Genomic DNA, 16,927 nt, shown 5'->3' on the forward strand with positions numbered 1-16,927 from the left:
CTTTTTGAGATAGCAAACTGATGATAAAGTGTGATACATTTTAATTTGCATTAAAAGGCGAAAGCGAAGCTTTTGTTGGCTTTTTGTGAGGCTAAACAATTTAACAGTAAATGCAAAACACACACAACGAGGCGACACACAGAAGAACAATTAACGAGAACATTGTGCAGCTAACGATGATGATGATGATGATGGTGATGATGTGACATCAGCAACAACAACAACAAAGGGGCAACAACCACCCAGACAAGTATCAGCACGCCCTGCGGCACAAACACAATTTGCAACATTTTTCCAAACGGATAATGACAAACATTTTAATCACAAAATGAAACCGAAACCGAAACCGCAACCGAAACACAAAACACAAAACTCGAAACTGAAAAAGCAACCACCAAACACAAGGCTTCTTCTTTGTTGCTGCATGAGCAGGACAACAACAGCATCACACACTCCTCCCTCCCTCCCTCTTCCTCTCCCTCTTCACTGGCATTAGGAATCAGAGTCGGGCAAGTCAAGTGGCTTTTGTCATCATTGTTGTGGACCGGAGTTTGACGCATCTGTTAGTCGACATAATCTGTTGTGCCTTCTCAGCCGAAAAAAGCGAACCAAAGAGCTCTAGAAGCCGATAGTAAGCAAGCGATTAATTCACATACTATCGGCTATAAAATTAATAAATAAATAAATTATAATACAAAATAATTGAAATAAGCATTGACTACATTCACTCTCACTTTAATTGCAAGCCAACGAGCTCAACAAGCCGATAGTACTATTATTAGTAATAGTGTCCCCATGCAAGCGATTAATTCACATACTATCGGCTATAATAATAACAATAAATAAATCAGAATAAAAAATAATTCAGATAAGCATTGACTACAAATGCGTGTATTATCTCCCACTTTTACTTTAATTGATGTATTATATAAATAGAATACTAATTAATTTAAAGCTTTGCGATGAATACTTATACTATCGGTTGTAGCTAGAACAATCTAATGACCACTTTTCATTATATACTTTCATTTGGGATTTTCCACTTTTATTTAAAAAAGAATATTAATCAATGCATACATTTTACTCTATATATACTCTGTAAAAATTAAGCAATCGTACTTGGTACACAATTAAGCCGCTTACTATCGGATATATAAATAACTCTCAATCAATGAAAATAGCCGTTTCTCTTAATATACATAGTTTCATAAGGAATTTTTCCAAACAACTTACTTCAGCTCTTCTGATCTTACTATCGATAGTTCAGAATTAATCTGTATACTATCGGTTAAGGCAAGAACTCTTTAATACAATAGAGATAAACGCTGCTCTTTACATATTTTCTACAATAATTTTTCCTATTTATTAAAGAATAATAGTATAGAATAAATACTTAACCGATCTTACTATCGTTAGTATAGGATTAATCCGCTTACTATCGGTTATATAAGGAACTCTCTTACTTAATTAAAATAATCGCTTCTCTTTTTATACATACTTTCATTAAGAACTTTTTTCAAGCAAAGATCAAATTTCTTATAAAATTTATTTAAATTGAAAATATTAAAAAAAGAAAGTTCACTCTAATTTAGCATTAAAAAGTTATCAATAACTGTATGGAAAACCCTCGTAAAGAGAGAACTTACTCAGCGTTTGATTGAAGCTCTTCAAACCCCGCATAGAAATTTCGAGTCACAAAATCAGTTCGAACTTGGGGAATTCGATCAAATGAGAGCCAACTTGTTTGTCATGCCAAAGAATCGATCATCAGATTGGAGCGCAGTTATTTCTCGAGAGTTGCATGGCAAGCAACAAAAAGTTAAGTAAGAAACGTGAGCAGGAAATGGAGCCGTAAGTGAAGTGCACACATATTTCTTTAGGGAGAGTTTGAAGACTCCATTCTCAGTTCGATTTGAACTAAACTTGTAGAAATTTAAAGAGTGTTGTTCCTGCTCCTTTGACTTGGCTTCAATCATTCACAGTTTAACGAAGGTCAAGTGACAATTCCCAGCATCGAGATGACAAACAATCTAGCAAACAAAAAGTAAATAATCTGATATATAGTTGGGTTATTTAAGTAGTATTACCATCTGGGTGCAGTCTCTGCATATGGAATCGATATTGTTGGATAGCTTGGCAAATAAATGATTCGCATAATCAAATAGCTTAAGCTTCTCGTTTGTTGTGCATCATAATCAGGTTTAAGCGAAGTCTGAATGCACTGCTATTTTAATGTGTGATCCAAGGCATTAAAGTTGACCACCGATCACAAAGCAACGATCACTTAGATGAGATGCATGATCTCCAGGATCAAAGCTTGCAAACATTCATGGGCAGATCAAGTATCGTTATCTTTATGAGTTATAGTATATAAAGATATAATCTGCATAATGAATTGAATTGAAGCCGTTAATTTACTTTCTATTTATGCTTTGAGTTCATATACTTACATTGATCTAATGCAGCTACTCCAGAAATGAACCTGAAATAAATAGAATTGAATTCGTTAATTTGCTTTAAACGCTCTACTCCACTTAACTTACATTCATAGAATCCTCGAGGCAGGACTTTCGATGAGCACCACAAATGATGTTGTTCATTTGCTCTCATCATTTCATCGAGTCGCAAGAAGTCACCTAAGAAGTACTTTAGTTAAAGTTTCGCTTTTAAAATATTCCTTAAGTGAAAATATTACATACCACTTTCGGAAAATTCAGTTGCGAGTCTTATTTGTTTACTGTTGATCCAATCCAGTTACAGCTGTACAATGCTGAAGATTATCTTTGATATTTCAACAAATTTTCCCACACTGAAAGATGTAAAAAATAATTTATAGAAATGTAGCTCAAGTTTGGCTTTACATTTTGTACTCAGCTGAAAAACTTATTTAGTTAAATATTTGTAAGTATTTTTTTCAAGATCTTATCGTAAAAATAACAAACTTAAATATTATTTCTAAAGTTCAAATTATACTTTAATAACCATAAAAATGTAATGAAGCTTTTTACTGCTTACTTAACTTTTACTTAACTTTTGATAATATTTTCCTTAACTCACATTTTTAGTAAGATTATTACAATATGAATGTGAAGAAATAAATAATATTATAATAATTTTGAAGTTATGTATTATATTTATTTAATCTCAATTTCAATCAATCTCAAAACTTGATTAAATTCAATTTTGTTAATATGCGATTTTTTAAGAGAAATCGATTCGAAGGCGATATTAGCTATAACAAAAAATAAATCTACAATAGAGAGAGCTTGATTATTCTTGTGCGGTATTATTCTTAAAATATACCAAATTAATATATCGCAAAAATACAAACATATACCAAAGACTGTGTTTGGTATATCGATGTAGTATAGTAATACATACAAAAATAATTTTAATATTTCTTAACTTTGAACTTTTAAATTTAAGATACTTTTTTGTTTTGCCCAGATTACATGGAATCATATTATATCATATCATAAACGAAACCGAATTTATTTGCTTAAACCATGGAAATTTGTCATATTATAAATATGAGATTTGTTTATATGAGGAAATCAGAGGGAATCGATCTTAGGCAGACATTCGATGTAAACAAAACAAAAGTGTTTGAAGAAAGCTGTCTTTGTTTATGGGGAAATATGAGACCAGAAAGTAATGTGGTCTATGGTGAAGAAGGGAAGAGTGGAGATAGGGAGAGAAGAAGAGAAGGAGAAAGAGAAACAGAGATTGAGCTCGCCAAAATAATTGTCAATTTAGTGAGTTGAAATAATATTGAAATTGAACATATTTGCTTTGAAGCGGCTTCCAACTGTCTTCCCACAGACCACCTTCCCTTCCCCTTACCCACCCCTTTCCCAACATCTTCGTTAACAACTAGAAAATAGAAAACAACAAAAAAAAAAAACCGCCTTCAGGCTTCTATCGCTGGCAACAACAAATCAGCTCATAATGACATGAAAATCTGTTGGCTTTTGTGGCACGCCTACCCCTTGCTCCCCCCTCTTCCTCACTTTACCACGCCCCTCGCCGCCTTCCGAACAGTGGCCAAAAAAAAGTGCCAACTGTATGTCAACAATTTGTCTTAAATTAGGCGTAAAATTTACAGATTGGCCGCCTCGTAAAATAAACAACGAACTCACCCCTAAAAAAGCGAACACTACAAAACGCAGCATAGACGACTAGTAGATACCCTGTAAATTAAGATTGCATTGCAAATGATTTCATTTAACTCTTTAAAGTTTATTTTCACAGCTAAATGAGATGTTTAAATGTGCTGTATTAAAATTTGCTGCTACTGTTATAGATTGACTGACTAACAGATACTCTGTAAATTAGTTCAAAGTCACCTATAGTTGCTAAAGTGGAAGGTAGCACTGCAATTCACAGCCAAACTTAAAAATACAGCTTTAATATTACATAGAAGCGAAAGCCTGACTAGCAGATACCCTGTAAACACTTCAAATGGGCTTTGCCACTGATTATTTACATAATAAATGTGTTTTATTATGCAATACGTATCGATCTGATGCTGTTTAGTAAATTGATCAACTCATAGATACCCTCTAATGTGAAAACGACTGTTAAATACCCTATAAAGTAGAAGAAGTTACACTTTTGACTCGAAAATGAAGAATTTCCATCCATCAAGTCGTATATACCTTCTTTAGCTGGCATACAGGGTATAAATAGCCACTCAATATGTATGCTAATAAAAGGGTAGTTGCTATTAATCGTCATTCTGATGATGATTATCGTTATCGTTATGATTGTTATGCCACTCTTTATCCACTCTACTCGTTTCTTCATTTGTTTTTTTTTTTTGGCCACACTTGTGACACTTTTCAATTGCACTACATGAGAATGAGGATGAGGAAGGGGAAGGGGTACAAGAAGAGGGGTGGGAACAACCCTGCCCAGCTAATTTGTTGCTTTTATGCGCTCGTAATTGAAGTGAAGCTTACTGTGAGAACATTGATTGCGACTTTTTGGACAGGACAATAATAGATAGATTAGCAGCGATATAAGAAGATACAACCATAAGCTGATTTGCATAATTGGCTGATAAATCTGGCACAATGCCAATGCACCTTGCGCTGAACAATTTACTACTTTGTCAGATACTATCTAAAAAGGGAATTTTAATTTGGTTTGCTTGTTGAAGGAGAGCATAAAGTGAGGTTAAGTTGAATGCACAGCACTTATGTATGTACATACATATGTATGTGTGTGTTGGTTGTAATGACATCACACTAAGGTGATGACTGTCTCCTGAGCTGAGCTGAGCTTTTGTGCAAAATATGCATAATTAAAATACATATCAAAATGCACAATGCCGCGCGTCGTCTTGTGCAAAAGTTGTTAATCTTTTCATGCGGCTGCATAATTAAAATCTGAATATGCAAATTCTATACACAAATGGGCCAAATGGCAAATAACAAAAATGCAAAATGAACACACGAACACATGGCCAGAGAAAGGAAGAAGAAACACACACACACACACACACACACACATACATATATACGTAAGCTAGCAACAACAACTTAACAGTCGCCGCTTGCTCGTTAACAGTTAGGCAGCATGCTTTGGCCTCGCAACTGTGTTGTTGTCTCTTTCTGGCCGTCGCACATTTGCGCTTTTAGCTGTCGCGACTTCGTCGTTGTTGTTGTTGTTGTTCTTGTGCGCTAGCAAAGTAATTGCAAAATATGAATGCATAATGAGCAGATATTTCCAAGTGTGCAAAGAAACTTCAAGCAGCCAACTGCATGGGTGGGTGGGTGAGAGGGGAGGGGCAGGCGTAGATGGGCGTGGAGCGGCAACTTTTATGCTAAAATGCGCGAGTCGCGCGTGCACTTGCATTTTGCCCAGCATCGACAAGGACACACACAAACACACACACACACACACACATATATACAGCGAAGACGCTGCTGCTGTTGTTGTTGTGGTTGTGGCTGTTGTTGTAGCACACATTCCACAGCTTGTGCACAAAGAGAGCAAAACAAAATGGCGCACTTTCGAGTGCTTTGCAGCTCATTAAAATAGTGTTAAGTTGTCTGAGCCAGCCCAGCAGCACAATATAATTATATTATTAATTTCTCAACATGATAAATTGCAATTTGCACACTAAATATCTGTCATTATCAATATGCTAAATTAATTGCAAGATTTCGTCATAGCAAGCAGCTAGTCAAAAGTCACAACTAAATTGGCGTAGCAGTGAGCTTTATGCCAGTTAAGCAGGCCACGATTAACATGACATAGCAATCAGCTTTATGCCAGTTAACAAAGCTGCTCGCGCCTGCGAAAACAAACATGGCTGACACCTGTTAAACAATACTGACATCTCATTCACACCCATGTCCCACACTACGCAGACTTATAACTCTTCTCATTCTCGCGCACTTCTCTTTGCAGCACAGTTGCCATTCGCCCGCAAGGCTTTGCCATTGAGCAACTACGTCAAACACTTGATCACTCGAGTCTGAAGGACAAAACGCTGTTTGTGCACATCACGGACAATGTGCTGGAGCTTATCGATGGCATTGGTCAGCTGATGTCACGCGAGGAGATCGAATTTGGTGCCGAACCGTTGGCAACGTTGCACGTGACTGGCATGATGGTGTACATGATGCATCACGATGATTTGGCCAGCACCCAAGTGCAGCGCACGATGTTCATGCAGCGCTGCTTCGATTACATGGCCTGCACCGAGGAGACGCATGTAAAGCATGTGAATCACACTTATTGATGATGATATGATATTTGATTCGTGTCCTTTGAGCAGGTGCATGAGTTGTGTGGCCAAATCCTTTGCATGCTGGACATCAATGACTCGGACATTATGCTGAATCTGATCATTTGTTGTCGCAGTGCCAGCCCCTTGAATACTATGGCTCAAATTGTCTGCAATTGCCTGCTGTGGGCCATGCTCGATAAACTCACGGATTTGGGCTTCGATTCGTATCGGTTGCGTGCCTATCCCGAAATGATGATGGCCATTGCCATGGTGAATCCCTTGGACTATCTGCAAAACTATTTGCACTCACTCAATCTGATTGTGCGCGTCATTGCCGCACTTTTGATGGCTGGGCCGTATGGCTCCATTGAGAAACTGCGCAATGAAGTGGGGCTGCCACTCGATATGCTGGTGCTGCCCACCGATGATGCTGCCGTACTCTTTCGCTGGCTCAACACCATTGTGAAGGAGCTGCGCAGCGAGCTCCAAGTGCGCGATAGTCGTGTCCAGGAGCGCATGGTTGTGTTGGAGACAACGTGTGAGCTCATGAAATTGGTGCACGCCAATCTCACCGAGTTCTATCAACAACTCTACAGCTGCACGGACTTTGACAACGACGATGGCTTCGTTTCGGATCAACCATGTGATGAGCATGGCGAAGATTTCGAGTGGTTGTTGTAAAACTTATTTCTATGTATTATATTAAATCTATTATTTAATAGTACACTTAATAAAAGGGAAAACTGTTGGGGTCTTCGACTCTATTGTAAAACTAAAATATCATTAATTCATGCAATAAAATATGATACCTTTTCAACTTTTTTCATTAATTGAATTCGTTTTAGATTAAAGCTTTAAAGTCGCGTCAAAGATTTATAAAGAATTGAAAAAATTATAATATTACCCAAAATTATCATAAATTAGTATATTAACTAGCTATTGATCTTTAAAATTTGCAACACTAACGATATTTCCCTTTTCCTCATTCTCTCAAAAATTCCAAGATTACCTAACTCCCATAAAAACTAGTTTAGCTTTGAATGCTTAACCACAAAAGAAAATTTTTCTTAAAACAATAATAGAATATTAAAAAAAAAAGCATTATAAAAAATAATTATATTATTATAAAAATAATTAAACTTTAAATTGCAAGTCACAACAAGTTGCAGTGCTTTCACAACTTTTAAATGCTACCAACACAATCGCTGACTTATTCAGCAGCTGGGAAGCAAGGAAGTCAGCAGTTGACTAAGCAGCAGAAGAAGAGACACCTAAAGTTAATCAAGTTTCGAAATAATAAAGACTAAGACCCACATTAAGTAGACGTTTTTACCCATACAAAATTAAATACAATTAAAATTAATAAATCAAATAATTTATTACCTTAGTGTAATCTCACATTATAACCTCCGATCCATTGCCTCGGGCTCTTCCTTAGATTTTTTAATCAGTTTAACTTTTTTATTTTATTTTCAATCCTTTCGATTAAACGTTTCGTCGTGAAGCATTGAACAAAATGATGATATGATATGATATGATATTTGATGAAGTCATATATAAGTATATTAGATATCTCTCACTTTAAAAATTAACCACGCGAAAATTTAAAAGTGATTTACAATGATAAAAACGAATGGTGTTTTAAGTATTCCGTTTGATTTGTATAATTTTGAATATTCTTTTATTTTTGCAAGCCGGCATTTTTATAATAACTTGGTTTTATGATTGTTATGAGCGAACATTTATGTGCAAAAGTGTTTAGAATTAAAATAATCTTATAACCATCACAATCTGGAATCCAGTGAGGTAAATTACTCTTCCTTATATGTATGTGATTTTTGAAACTCAACTGAATGTTTTGGATTAAGTTTAAATTTGAATTTCTTTCTAAATTTGAAAAATATAGTTTCAAATTGTATTTCTTATTAATTTGTTGCAAATTTGAAGAATTTTAAATTTCGAATCACTTATTTAACAAAAAAAAAATTAATAGATCACTAAAAAAATACATCCCTTACTAACGGTTCAATATACAGTTTGAGCCGAATAAGTTATGAGCACTGTAGAGGATCACTAAAAAGAATTCCTTTACTAACGGTCCAATCTGGACTGCAGCAGTGTTGGTTAACGTAACGTTTAACACGTCACATATATGGTTAAGTTGAAATTTGTATTCCTTATTAATTTGTTTGTAGATTTAAAGAATTCAAACATCAAATCACTTTAAATTTGGATTACCAAAAAAAAAAAGAACAGATCACTAAAAAGAATTCCTTTACTAACGGTTCAATCTGCACTGCAGCAGTGTTGGTTAACGTCACTTTTAAGTTGTTACGCTCTCGATAATATTCAAATTCAAAGGTGCCATAAAGCAAGGCACTTTCTAGCTTGTGGTTAAGCAACTACTTAAAATGTGTGGGAATAGTTAGGAAGTTCTCTCGATTGCCAGCCCAAATTTACTCATCCAGCACGCTGTCCAGCCACTGCTCCACATCGTTTTTGCTGGCATTTGCAGCTGCAGTCGGAGTCGTTGCTTGGGGCAACGGCGTGGCAGGAACTGTTGTTGGCGTTGTCACCGCCAGTTGAGTGTTTGTCATGGCCAGCAACTCATCCAGTTCATCTGGCGGCTCAACAGCCACTGGCGTTGGCTCTTTGACCACCGACTTGGCGGCGGAAGGAACCCGCGACTTGGCGCTCGCAGTGCGTTGATTGTCATTGCCATTTAGCTCGCGCAGCACGCGCTCCTGATACGTGCGCTCAGCGCGCTCGGCTGCCTCGGTTTGTGCAACAATTTGCTGGCGTGTAAACATGCTGCTTGAGTAGTCCATGCGCTTGTAGAACGGTATCGTCAGCAGTCCCGCATTGAGCAGTCCCAGATTCAGCGTGAAATAGCTGCTGGCTGCCTTTGTGTGCAGCTGTGTTTGTCCCTCGGCAATGTTGTTCCATTCCTTTTCAGCACCGAAGCTAAAATGACCGCCACCCATGCTGGGAAACTGGGCCATCTGCTTGTAGTCCCCGGCACGCAGCTGAGCGCGTGCATTCTCATCCAATGGAGCACCGCCAGCTTGCTCCATATCGTCATCATCCTCGCCATCGGGTGGCGGCATCTCGCGACTCTGTTGCGGGGCTAAAGAGCGAGTGCCGCTCGACCAGTTCTTGCGAGCAAAGCGTGGCTCATCGCTGGAGTCGGCCACATCCACCAGGCTGCGCACAGCGTTCGTTTGCGGTGAGCTCGATGAGGTGTTGTTGCTGCCACGCTGTTGCTGTTGTTGCTGCTTGTGGTAGTATTTATGCTGCTTCATATTGCGGCGATTGCTGTTGATTAATCAGTGAGTAATTTGCAGCTCAGGTGATTACGTCGTACTTACTCCTTCGATCGATCGTCCTTGCCACTCATTTTGGTCCTCGGGTGCAATTATAAATTCAAAAACCGATTTGTTTACGTTTTTCGCTCTGCTGTTGCTGTGGCAGCAATCGTGAGTGCGAATGTGACGGCGCTATGCGAACAGCTGTTTACGCAGTGTTGCCAGATGTGTTATCGGTCTTCGATGAGCTTTGCTGTCAAATGTATCGATAAATCGTCGCAGCTGAAGCTAGTTTAATTGTAGTAGCGAATTAATTGTTGCAGTTGCGTTTGAGAAGCGGCGCCAAATGTTGCGTTTTGTGCAAGGATTGCGGCTGAGCAACAACAATCAATCAGCGCTGGTCGCTGACATTTACCGCCACTGTTTCCCCCATCTTCGAACGCAGGAGCAGCAACGAAATGGCCAATTACTGCAAAGCTTTGACAGCGAGCGCAGCAATCAAACGGAATGCATAGCGCCCACAGCGGACGATGTGTGGATCTTTGGCTATGGGTCGCTGGTGTGGAAGGCCGATTTTCCCTATATCGATCGCAGGCGTGGCTTTATTTGTGGCTATAAGCGACGTTTCTATCAGCACAGCATCGATCATCGCGGCATACCAGAGAAGCCCGGCAGAGTCGTAACGTTACTGCCCGGCGACTTAGAAGCGGATCGAGTCTATGGCGTTGCCTATCGCATTGCATCCTCGCAAAAGTCACAGGTGCTGGATCACTTGGATTATCGCGAGAAGAATGGCTACGAACGCTTCAATTTGCACTTCCATGAGTATCCAGTTGACACAGAAGGCACGGCAATAGAAGTCATAATGTATATGGCAACACAGGCCAACGATTCCTATGCAGGCGATGTGTGGCAAGTGCCGTGCATTGCGAAGCAAATATTTACATCAGCTGGTCCCAGCGGGCCAAATCGCGAGTATTTGTTCAATCTATCGATTGCCATGCGTGAACTCTTTCCCGATGTTATCGATGCACATCTCACGGAGCTCGTGAGCTGCGTGCAGCGTCACATTGAGCACGACGAACCGTTGTTGTTGGAGCGTGCTCTATGCGCCGAAATTGAAAACATATTAAACGTTTGCTTAGCACTTGAAACGCCACAGCAACAGCATGAGGAGCTCGCACAGGGTTTGCAGGAGTTGCTGTTGCGCTTCCAGCGTCCTGGTTGGCGGGAAACCTATCTGCATCGACAGTTGCAGCAACTCGAAAGCTCTTGACGACGACGTCGGCGGCGCGCGTCTGATTTTCATAATTTATATGATGACTAGCATATGTATGTTGCTTTATGTTCATTCCTTTAGTATGAAATATATGGTATTGTGTTTGTTAAGCCATTTCCGCTGTGTTTTTTTTATTTATTATCGCTTGTTGGAGGGAAGAGATTTATAAATCTGCGTAGATTGCACATAATTTATGATGACCGGCGCCATTTTTATAGGTGACAATAAATAAATCGATTGCTGTCGATATTAGTGAACTACGATAACTACACGAATGGTCGACGAGCAAGTTTTAAAAAAATTAATTAAAAAAGTTAATGTAATTACGTAAACATAATTTTAATAAAATTTATAATAAAAATTAAGCATTGCTAACGAGTATTAATAATTTACGGTTGCGTAGTATTCACTGTCAAGCCTCTCGATAAACATAAAAGGCAACAATTGTCAGTGTGACCAGCAGAACATTGTTACCACGATGTTGGCATAATTTGAAATTGAAATAGTGGTCACACTTCACTGCGGCATTTCCAACAACAGAAATATGAACAGCGTGAGTAAATAATTATTTATATTGTTGAGGCATTAAAATAACAGAAACTATGTGTGCATCTTTAAGGAACTGCGTACCAAAGTAGAAGCGGCGTGTCGCACAGCCGAAGACTTCACACGTCTGTACTATGCCTCCCTGGACAATCGGCGACATGTAAGCGGTCAACAACAAAGTTGCCGGCAATGATGAAATAAATAACAAATGCAATTTTAAACACAATTTTAGCAAATGGGACGACTGTACATCGATAGCGCGACGTTCAGTTGGAATGGCAATGGCGCCACTGGACGTGAAACAATTGAACGCTACTTTGAAGAGTTGCCCTCATCGCGCCATCAACTGACCACGCTGGATGCGCAACCGATTTTGGATGCTGCCGTGGGCAATCAGACCACATACATTATCCTGGCCAGCGGCACAGTGAAATATTCGGATCAGGCTGCGCGCAATTTTCAGCAATCGTTTGTGATAACGGCCGAGAATGATAAATGGAAAATTGCCTCTGATTGCTATCGCCTGCAGGAGCCGTTATAAAGCGCTTACAAATCTAGCTTAAAATTAGTTTTAATTAGATTTAAACGCATTAAGCTTAAGAGAGCGAGAAAGAGAGAGAAAAAAACTAGAAATAAATGTTTTTCGACTAAATAACATAAATTGTGTTTGCATTTGACGCTGATGTAAAGCTATTTAAATTAACAGAGAAAGCTCTGTACAAAACGTGCAATAATTAGTCATATGTAAATTGTGTGTGCTTTAGGCTCAGCTGATGTTCCCATTCACGCATTGCACTTGCTAGTTTAAGAGCGAGCTTTAAGCGATATGTAAATGTTTAAAAGAGTAGCGAACATAAATTTACGCCATCAGCTGTGTCCACGCATTGCACTTGGCGCTTAAGAGAGCAACATGTTAAAAGTGTGCGCTTAAAGCCAGCCGAGATATTGCACTTGGCACCAGAATTTAGTTTAAGAGAACGAAGCCTAAGCATAGTGCAAGAGCAGAAAACATGAGATGCGTGTTATCGCTAGTTTTACATCTGTTTGTTATGGTTGCACTGGCTTTGACTTTAAGAGCGAACTTTACGCGATTTGTAAGTGTTAGAAAGAGAAGCGAAGTCGCCATCAGCTGTGCCCATGCATTGCACTTGGCGACAAGAGAGCGACAAGTGTGCGCTTAAAGAGAACGATGTCTATGCATAATGCAAGAGCAGAAAACATGAGCTGCGTGTCATCGCTAAGCTGAACCGAAGTCGGCTCACTTTACATCTGTTGTTGCGGCTGCACTGGCTTTGACTTTAAGAGAGAGCTTTATGCCAGGTGTAATCGCACAGAGCATAACTTGCTAGCGCTTAAGGGCCTATGTAACTGTCGGCTTAAGAGAGAGCTTTACATTGCGGGCGCTTAAGGGCGACTGCACTGGCTTTGACATTAAGAGAGAGCAAGCACAAAGCATAAGGGCATATGTAATGCACTTGTCGCTAAGCTCAAGAGCGCGCAGTTTGTTTATGCCAATAGTGAGAGAATAGGCATAGTTTTGAAGCCGAGTGTAAGTCGACGTCGACGTCGACGTCACGTTGCAACGCGTCGTCTGTTGCACGCACTTGACACTTGCCACTCGCGTGACAACAATCGGTGCAGTCAGCAGTTGCAACGTCCGCAGCTGGTGGAACATTCTTAAAATAGCAATCAAATTAAAAACTGTAATTGTTATAAAAGGTTGAAAGGGAAAATTGCAGTGGTCAACACGTGTGTGTGAAAGAGAGAGAGAGAGAGAGAGAGAAGTGAGGGAGGTGTAAGAGAGAGCTTGTGAGTGCGTTTGTGTGTGTGTGCGTGCATCTGTGTGTGTGTGTGTGTGTCAAGGGAACTCAACCCAAAAACCACCCAAGTTTGGCAAGTTGACCTTGGCCCAGTTGTTGGCCGCCCAGCAACAGCGAATAAGAAGAAGCAGAAGGAGAAGGAGAAGCAGCAGCTGATGGTCGAGGAGATTGGCTGCCTGAGACAAACTGGCGGCATCGGCATTCTCCTGGCCATGCCCAGTCCAAGTGTGACGAGTGCAGCGCCCATTGCTGCCACAACAGCCCAGCAACAACAACAACAACAACAACAGCAGCAGCAACATTCGCAGCAACAACATTCACAACAGCAACCACAACAGCAGCAACATCTTCAACAGCATCCACAGGGACATCCTCAGCAGCATCCACAACAACATCCACAACAACAGCATCCACAGCAACAACAACATCATCAATTAGCCAACGCAATGAGCATGTTAACCGTTAAATCGAACGCTGTTGGCGGCGGCGCCTCACGTTATCTTTGGACCGACCGCGAGCTTTTGATGCATCTCCAGAATTACACGCCTCTCATTCTGCTCATCGATTTTGTGGAGAAGACGCGCACCAAGCGATTCTACGAGAGCTCCGAACGCTACGAAATTCTGATGCTCGTCTTCATCATGCGCAAAGGTGCGCCATTTTGTGAGAATAAACGCTTTCCGGCGGAGTATTGGGTGAATCTCTCTGTGGGTCCCATTGCGGAGGCCTTTGATCGCCTCCAGGCGGCCATCGATATTCCCGATCCCCAGATGCCCATCCACATGAGTGTTACGGATTTGACCAGCTGGAAGCAGATGTTCGATGTCGCCATGTTGGATATCAGACGCTATGCTTACTACACCGATCCGCTGCAATTGGCCGATGTCGGTGTCTATAATCGCATCACGTTCGAGCAGCGATTCAGCATGCAGTGGCTGGAATAGAAGTGAGGAGTGAAGAAGAAAGAGAAGAAATAGAAGAGAAGTTAAGAGAATTGATAGCGTGACCTTGACCCCAAGTAGTCTGCTTACAATATTGCGTATACGTATTCTAACTCACCACACACAGTATTCACCACGCACAGTATTCACCACATACGAAGTATTCACCTCACACAGTATTCACCACGCACAGTATTCACCACATACGAAGTATTCACCACTAACAGTATTCACCTCACCTCACACACTGTGTTCACCACTTACAGTATTCACCTCACTACAGTATTCACCACACTCATAGTATTCACCACACTCACAGTATTCACCACTCACACTCAAACACTCAATGAGTTCAATGTTGGTCTAAGCATGTGCCTTCTCCCTCACACTCACACACTATTCTAACAACAAACTCTTATTCGTTATGCCAAATTGGTAGAAAAGAGCTTGGCAAAAAAAAGCTGAATGAAAAACGAAAAATTGCTAGTTTCGACACTTTTGTCAACTAACTGTGCTGCTAACTTGGTAGACAAACGGCTACAAATAGCTGATTCTCAAAAAAAGCTAGTTTCGACACTTAGTGCTGTCAACTTAACAGCCAAACCGCCAAAAAAAAAGCTGAATGGAAAACGTTTAGAAAGAAATCGAGAAAATTGCTAGTTTCAACACTTCTAGCAAATATAAACGTCATAACAAACTCTCATTAGTGCTGCCAACTTGGTAGCCAAAAACAGCTGAATAAGAAAAACAGCTAAATTCAACACTTTTATCAAACATGATCTACAACAATTTTGATAGTTAAATGTAAAAGTTAAATGCTGGCAAAAAATTAATGAAACACCCAAAAATTTGCAAAAATATCTACTCTCCACACTTCAGCCATAAAATGTATTAATAACTATTTAATTAAATGCGAGCAACACAAAACCAAATGTAAGACCAAAAAGTTGTAAATGAATTATGTGAAAAATAGCTATTTATGATATATATGTAGTTGACAAAGTGTGTAATTTAATTTGAAAAGCAGCTAGTTACGACCTTTCAAAAACAATTAACGTGAAAGCTCAGCATTTGCACCTCCCCCACCACCCGCACTTCGATCACTGCTTAACAACTCAACTCACTCACTCCCTCGCTCCAACTCCAGCTGTCTGGCAGCACTGCCAACGCACTCCAAAATCCAATCAGCGGCCATCTGGCAACTCTCTACAATATGTAAAATGTATTAGAAGAAATTGCTTAATGGAAATAAATGTTATTTATTGTTGACTAGCGTAAAAAATTATAGACACGCATTTGAATCAAAATCAGGAGGGGTATAAAAAGCGTAAATATACGAAGAGATACAAGTTATGCTTTGTTTGAACTAAGACGAATTGTTAAAGAAGTCAGAAGATCTCACGAGACAAATATTTTGTTTGCCGATTCTCTTCAATTGCCTTTCGTTTTGGTCAAACGATCGCGATCAAAGATGCCCAACAGCTTGCCGCGTGTCATCTCCTTGGACTCCAATATGCCTAATTTATAGATTTCGTCGTGCATCGCTTTAATCTTATCAATTAATTGATCTGGCGGCATGCGTGCGAATTCTGCAAAGCAAAATGCGAGATTTAACAGCACTGAACTTAAGCTTAATGTTGTGCAACACTTACTATTGAGCGCCGTCTTGTTGGTGCTGGTCAGCAATTGTGCCGGATCAATGCTTGGTGTGTGTATTGGTGTCTCGCTCAGGCTTAGAAACTCTTCCATGCCCGGAACTAGGTGTGAAAATAGAGCATTTTTAATTTCCGACTGCTTTTAATAATCTTCTCTCACTTACATCTTTCTGGCCATTGCACTGGCGATTCACGCAGCGTTTCCGTCGATGTCAAATCGTCTTCCTCTTTGGCGGTCAAATTTTTGGTTTCACTTGCAGCAGCATCACCCGCGTTGTTATTGTTGTTCTTGTTGCTGCCTTCCTCAGTCTTCTTCTTCGTCTTCGGAGTGGTCTCTGTGCATGTGTAGATTATTTTTATATTTAAATGCACAATAACTGCACACAGACAAACGCACCTGCCGACGACAATTCCAGTTCTGCTTCTGAATTACTCATTGCTTCAGCCTCTGTCTCAATTAAAAATAAATATTGTATATTTTGGCGCCGCTCAATTACATGAATGAGTTGATTGTAAACAACGATTTGTACGCGATATCAAATTAAGCGTGACCTAAAGGTGGAGAAATATCGATAGCAACATCGATGCAACAATGTTTTAAAACATCGATGTCATATCGTTGAGAGTCATCGATGTTTTTTG

At 39.7% G+C, this 16,927-nt stretch overlaps 6 protein-coding genes across 6 annotated transcripts; 4 read left to right on the forward strand and 2 right to left on the reverse strand.

The window, feature by feature from the left end:
- The first annotated feature begins 1,794 nt into the window (after positions 1–1,794).
- Positions 1,795–7,469, forward strand: LOC117570771 (uncharacterized). Its single transcript, XM_034252620.2, has 3 exons — positions 1,795–1,851; positions 6,418–6,724; positions 6,788–7,469. The coding sequence occupies exons 1-3, from the start codon at positions 1,802–1,804 to the stop codon at positions 7,418–7,420; spliced, it is 990 nt and encodes a 329-aa protein (XP_034108511.1). The 5' UTR covers positions 1,795–1,801; the 3' UTR covers positions 7,421–7,469.
- A 1,246-nt stretch (positions 7,470–8,715) lies between these two features.
- Positions 8,716–10,320, reverse strand: LOC117574550 (uncharacterized). Its single transcript, XM_034258425.2, has 2 exons — positions 10,108–10,320; positions 8,716–10,054 (listed from the first exon to the last, which is right to left on the reverse strand). Exons 1-2 carry the CDS (start codon positions 10,134–10,136, stop codon positions 9,196–9,198), a joined length of 888 nt encoding a protein of 295 aa, XP_034114316.1. The 5' UTR covers positions 10,137–10,320; the 3' UTR covers positions 8,716–9,195.
- LOC117574541 (putative glutathione-specific gamma-glutamylcyclotransferase 2) lies at positions 10,318–11,437 on the forward strand. The gene has a single exon (XM_034258412.2). The coding sequence runs from the start codon at positions 10,391–10,393 to the stop codon at positions 11,318–11,320; it is 930 nt and encodes a 309-aa protein (XP_034114303.1). The 5' UTR covers positions 10,318–10,390; the 3' UTR covers positions 11,321–11,437.
- A 301-nt stretch (positions 11,438–11,738) lies between these two features.
- LOC117574561 (NTF2-related export protein-like) lies at positions 11,739–12,524 on the forward strand. Its single transcript, XM_034258436.2, has 3 exons — positions 11,739–11,876; positions 11,943–12,029; positions 12,102–12,524. The coding sequence occupies exons 1-3, from the start codon at positions 11,868–11,870 to the stop codon at positions 12,408–12,410; spliced, it is 405 nt and encodes a 134-aa protein (XP_034114327.1). The 5' UTR covers positions 11,739–11,867; the 3' UTR covers positions 12,411–12,524.
- An 889-nt stretch (positions 12,525–13,413) lies between these two features.
- Positions 13,414–15,353, forward strand: LOC117578306 (uncharacterized). Its single transcript, XM_034263760.2, has one exon. It carries the CDS (start codon positions 13,845–13,847, stop codon positions 14,631–14,633), a length of 789 nt encoding a protein of 262 aa, XP_034119651.1. The 5' UTR covers positions 13,414–13,844; the 3' UTR covers positions 14,634–15,353.
- Positions 15,354–15,880: 527 nt separating this feature from the next.
- On the reverse strand, positions 15,881–16,837 carry LOC117578321 (protein lin-52 homolog). Its single transcript, XM_034263781.2, has 4 exons — positions 16,683–16,837; positions 16,450–16,620; positions 16,283–16,387; positions 15,881–16,219 (listed from the first exon to the last, which is right to left on the reverse strand). The coding sequence occupies exons 1-4, from the start codon at positions 16,720–16,722 to the stop codon at positions 16,062–16,064; spliced, it is 474 nt and encodes a 157-aa protein (XP_034119672.1). The 5' UTR covers positions 16,723–16,837; the 3' UTR covers positions 15,881–16,061.
- Between the last annotated feature and the right edge of the window lie 90 nt (positions 16,838–16,927).

Source organism: Drosophila albomicans, chromosome X (genome assembly GCF_009650485.2).
Source record: "Drosophila albomicans strain 15112-1751.03 chromosome X, ASM965048v2, whole genome shotgun sequence".
NCBI lineage: Eukaryota > Metazoa > Arthropoda > Insecta > Diptera > Drosophilidae > Drosophila > Drosophila albomicans.

Coding starts and splice junctions, on each gene's coding strand:
- LOC117570771 (XM_034252620.2), top strand. CDS start 1,802: ATGGCAAGCAACAAAAAGTTAAGTAAGAAACGTGAGCAGGAAATGGAG. Junction 1,852..6,417: donor CGTGAGCAGGAAATGGAGCC/GTAAGTGAAGTG, acceptor TTCTCTTTGCAG/CACAGTTGCCATTCGCCCGC. Junction 6,725..6,787: donor CCTGCACCGAGGAGACGCAT/GTAAAGCATGTG, acceptor TCCTTTGAGCAG/GTGCATGAGTTGTGTGGCCA.
- LOC117574550 (XM_034258425.2), bottom strand. CDS start 10,136: ATGAGTGGCAAGGACGATCGATCGAAGGA. Junction 10,055..10,107: donor AAGGACGATCGATCGAAGGA/GTAAGTACGACG, acceptor ATTAATCAACAG/CAATCGCCGCAATATGAAGC.
- LOC117574541 (XM_034258412.2), top strand. CDS start 10,391: ATGTTGCGTTTTGTGCAAGGATTGCGGCTGAGCAACAACAATCAATCA.
- LOC117574561 (XM_034258436.2), top strand. Junction 12,030..12,101: donor CCCTGGACAATCGGCGACAT/GTAAGCGGTCAA, acceptor ACACAATTTTAG/CAAATGGGACGACTGTACAT.
- LOC117578306 (XM_034263760.2), top strand. CDS start 13,845: ATGGTCGAGGAGATTGGCTGCCTGAGACAAACTGGCGGCATCGGCATT.
- LOC117578321 (XM_034263781.2), bottom strand. CDS start 16,722: ATGAGTAATTCAGAAGCAGAACTGGAATTGTCGTCGGCAG. Junction 16,621..16,682: donor ACTGGAATTGTCGTCGGCAG/GTGCGTTTGTCT, acceptor ACACATGCACAG/AGACCACTCCGAAGACGAAG. Junction 16,220..16,282: donor CAACAAGACGGCGCTCAATA/GTAAGTGTTGCA, acceptor TTTGCTTTGCAG/AATTCGCACGCATGCCGCCA.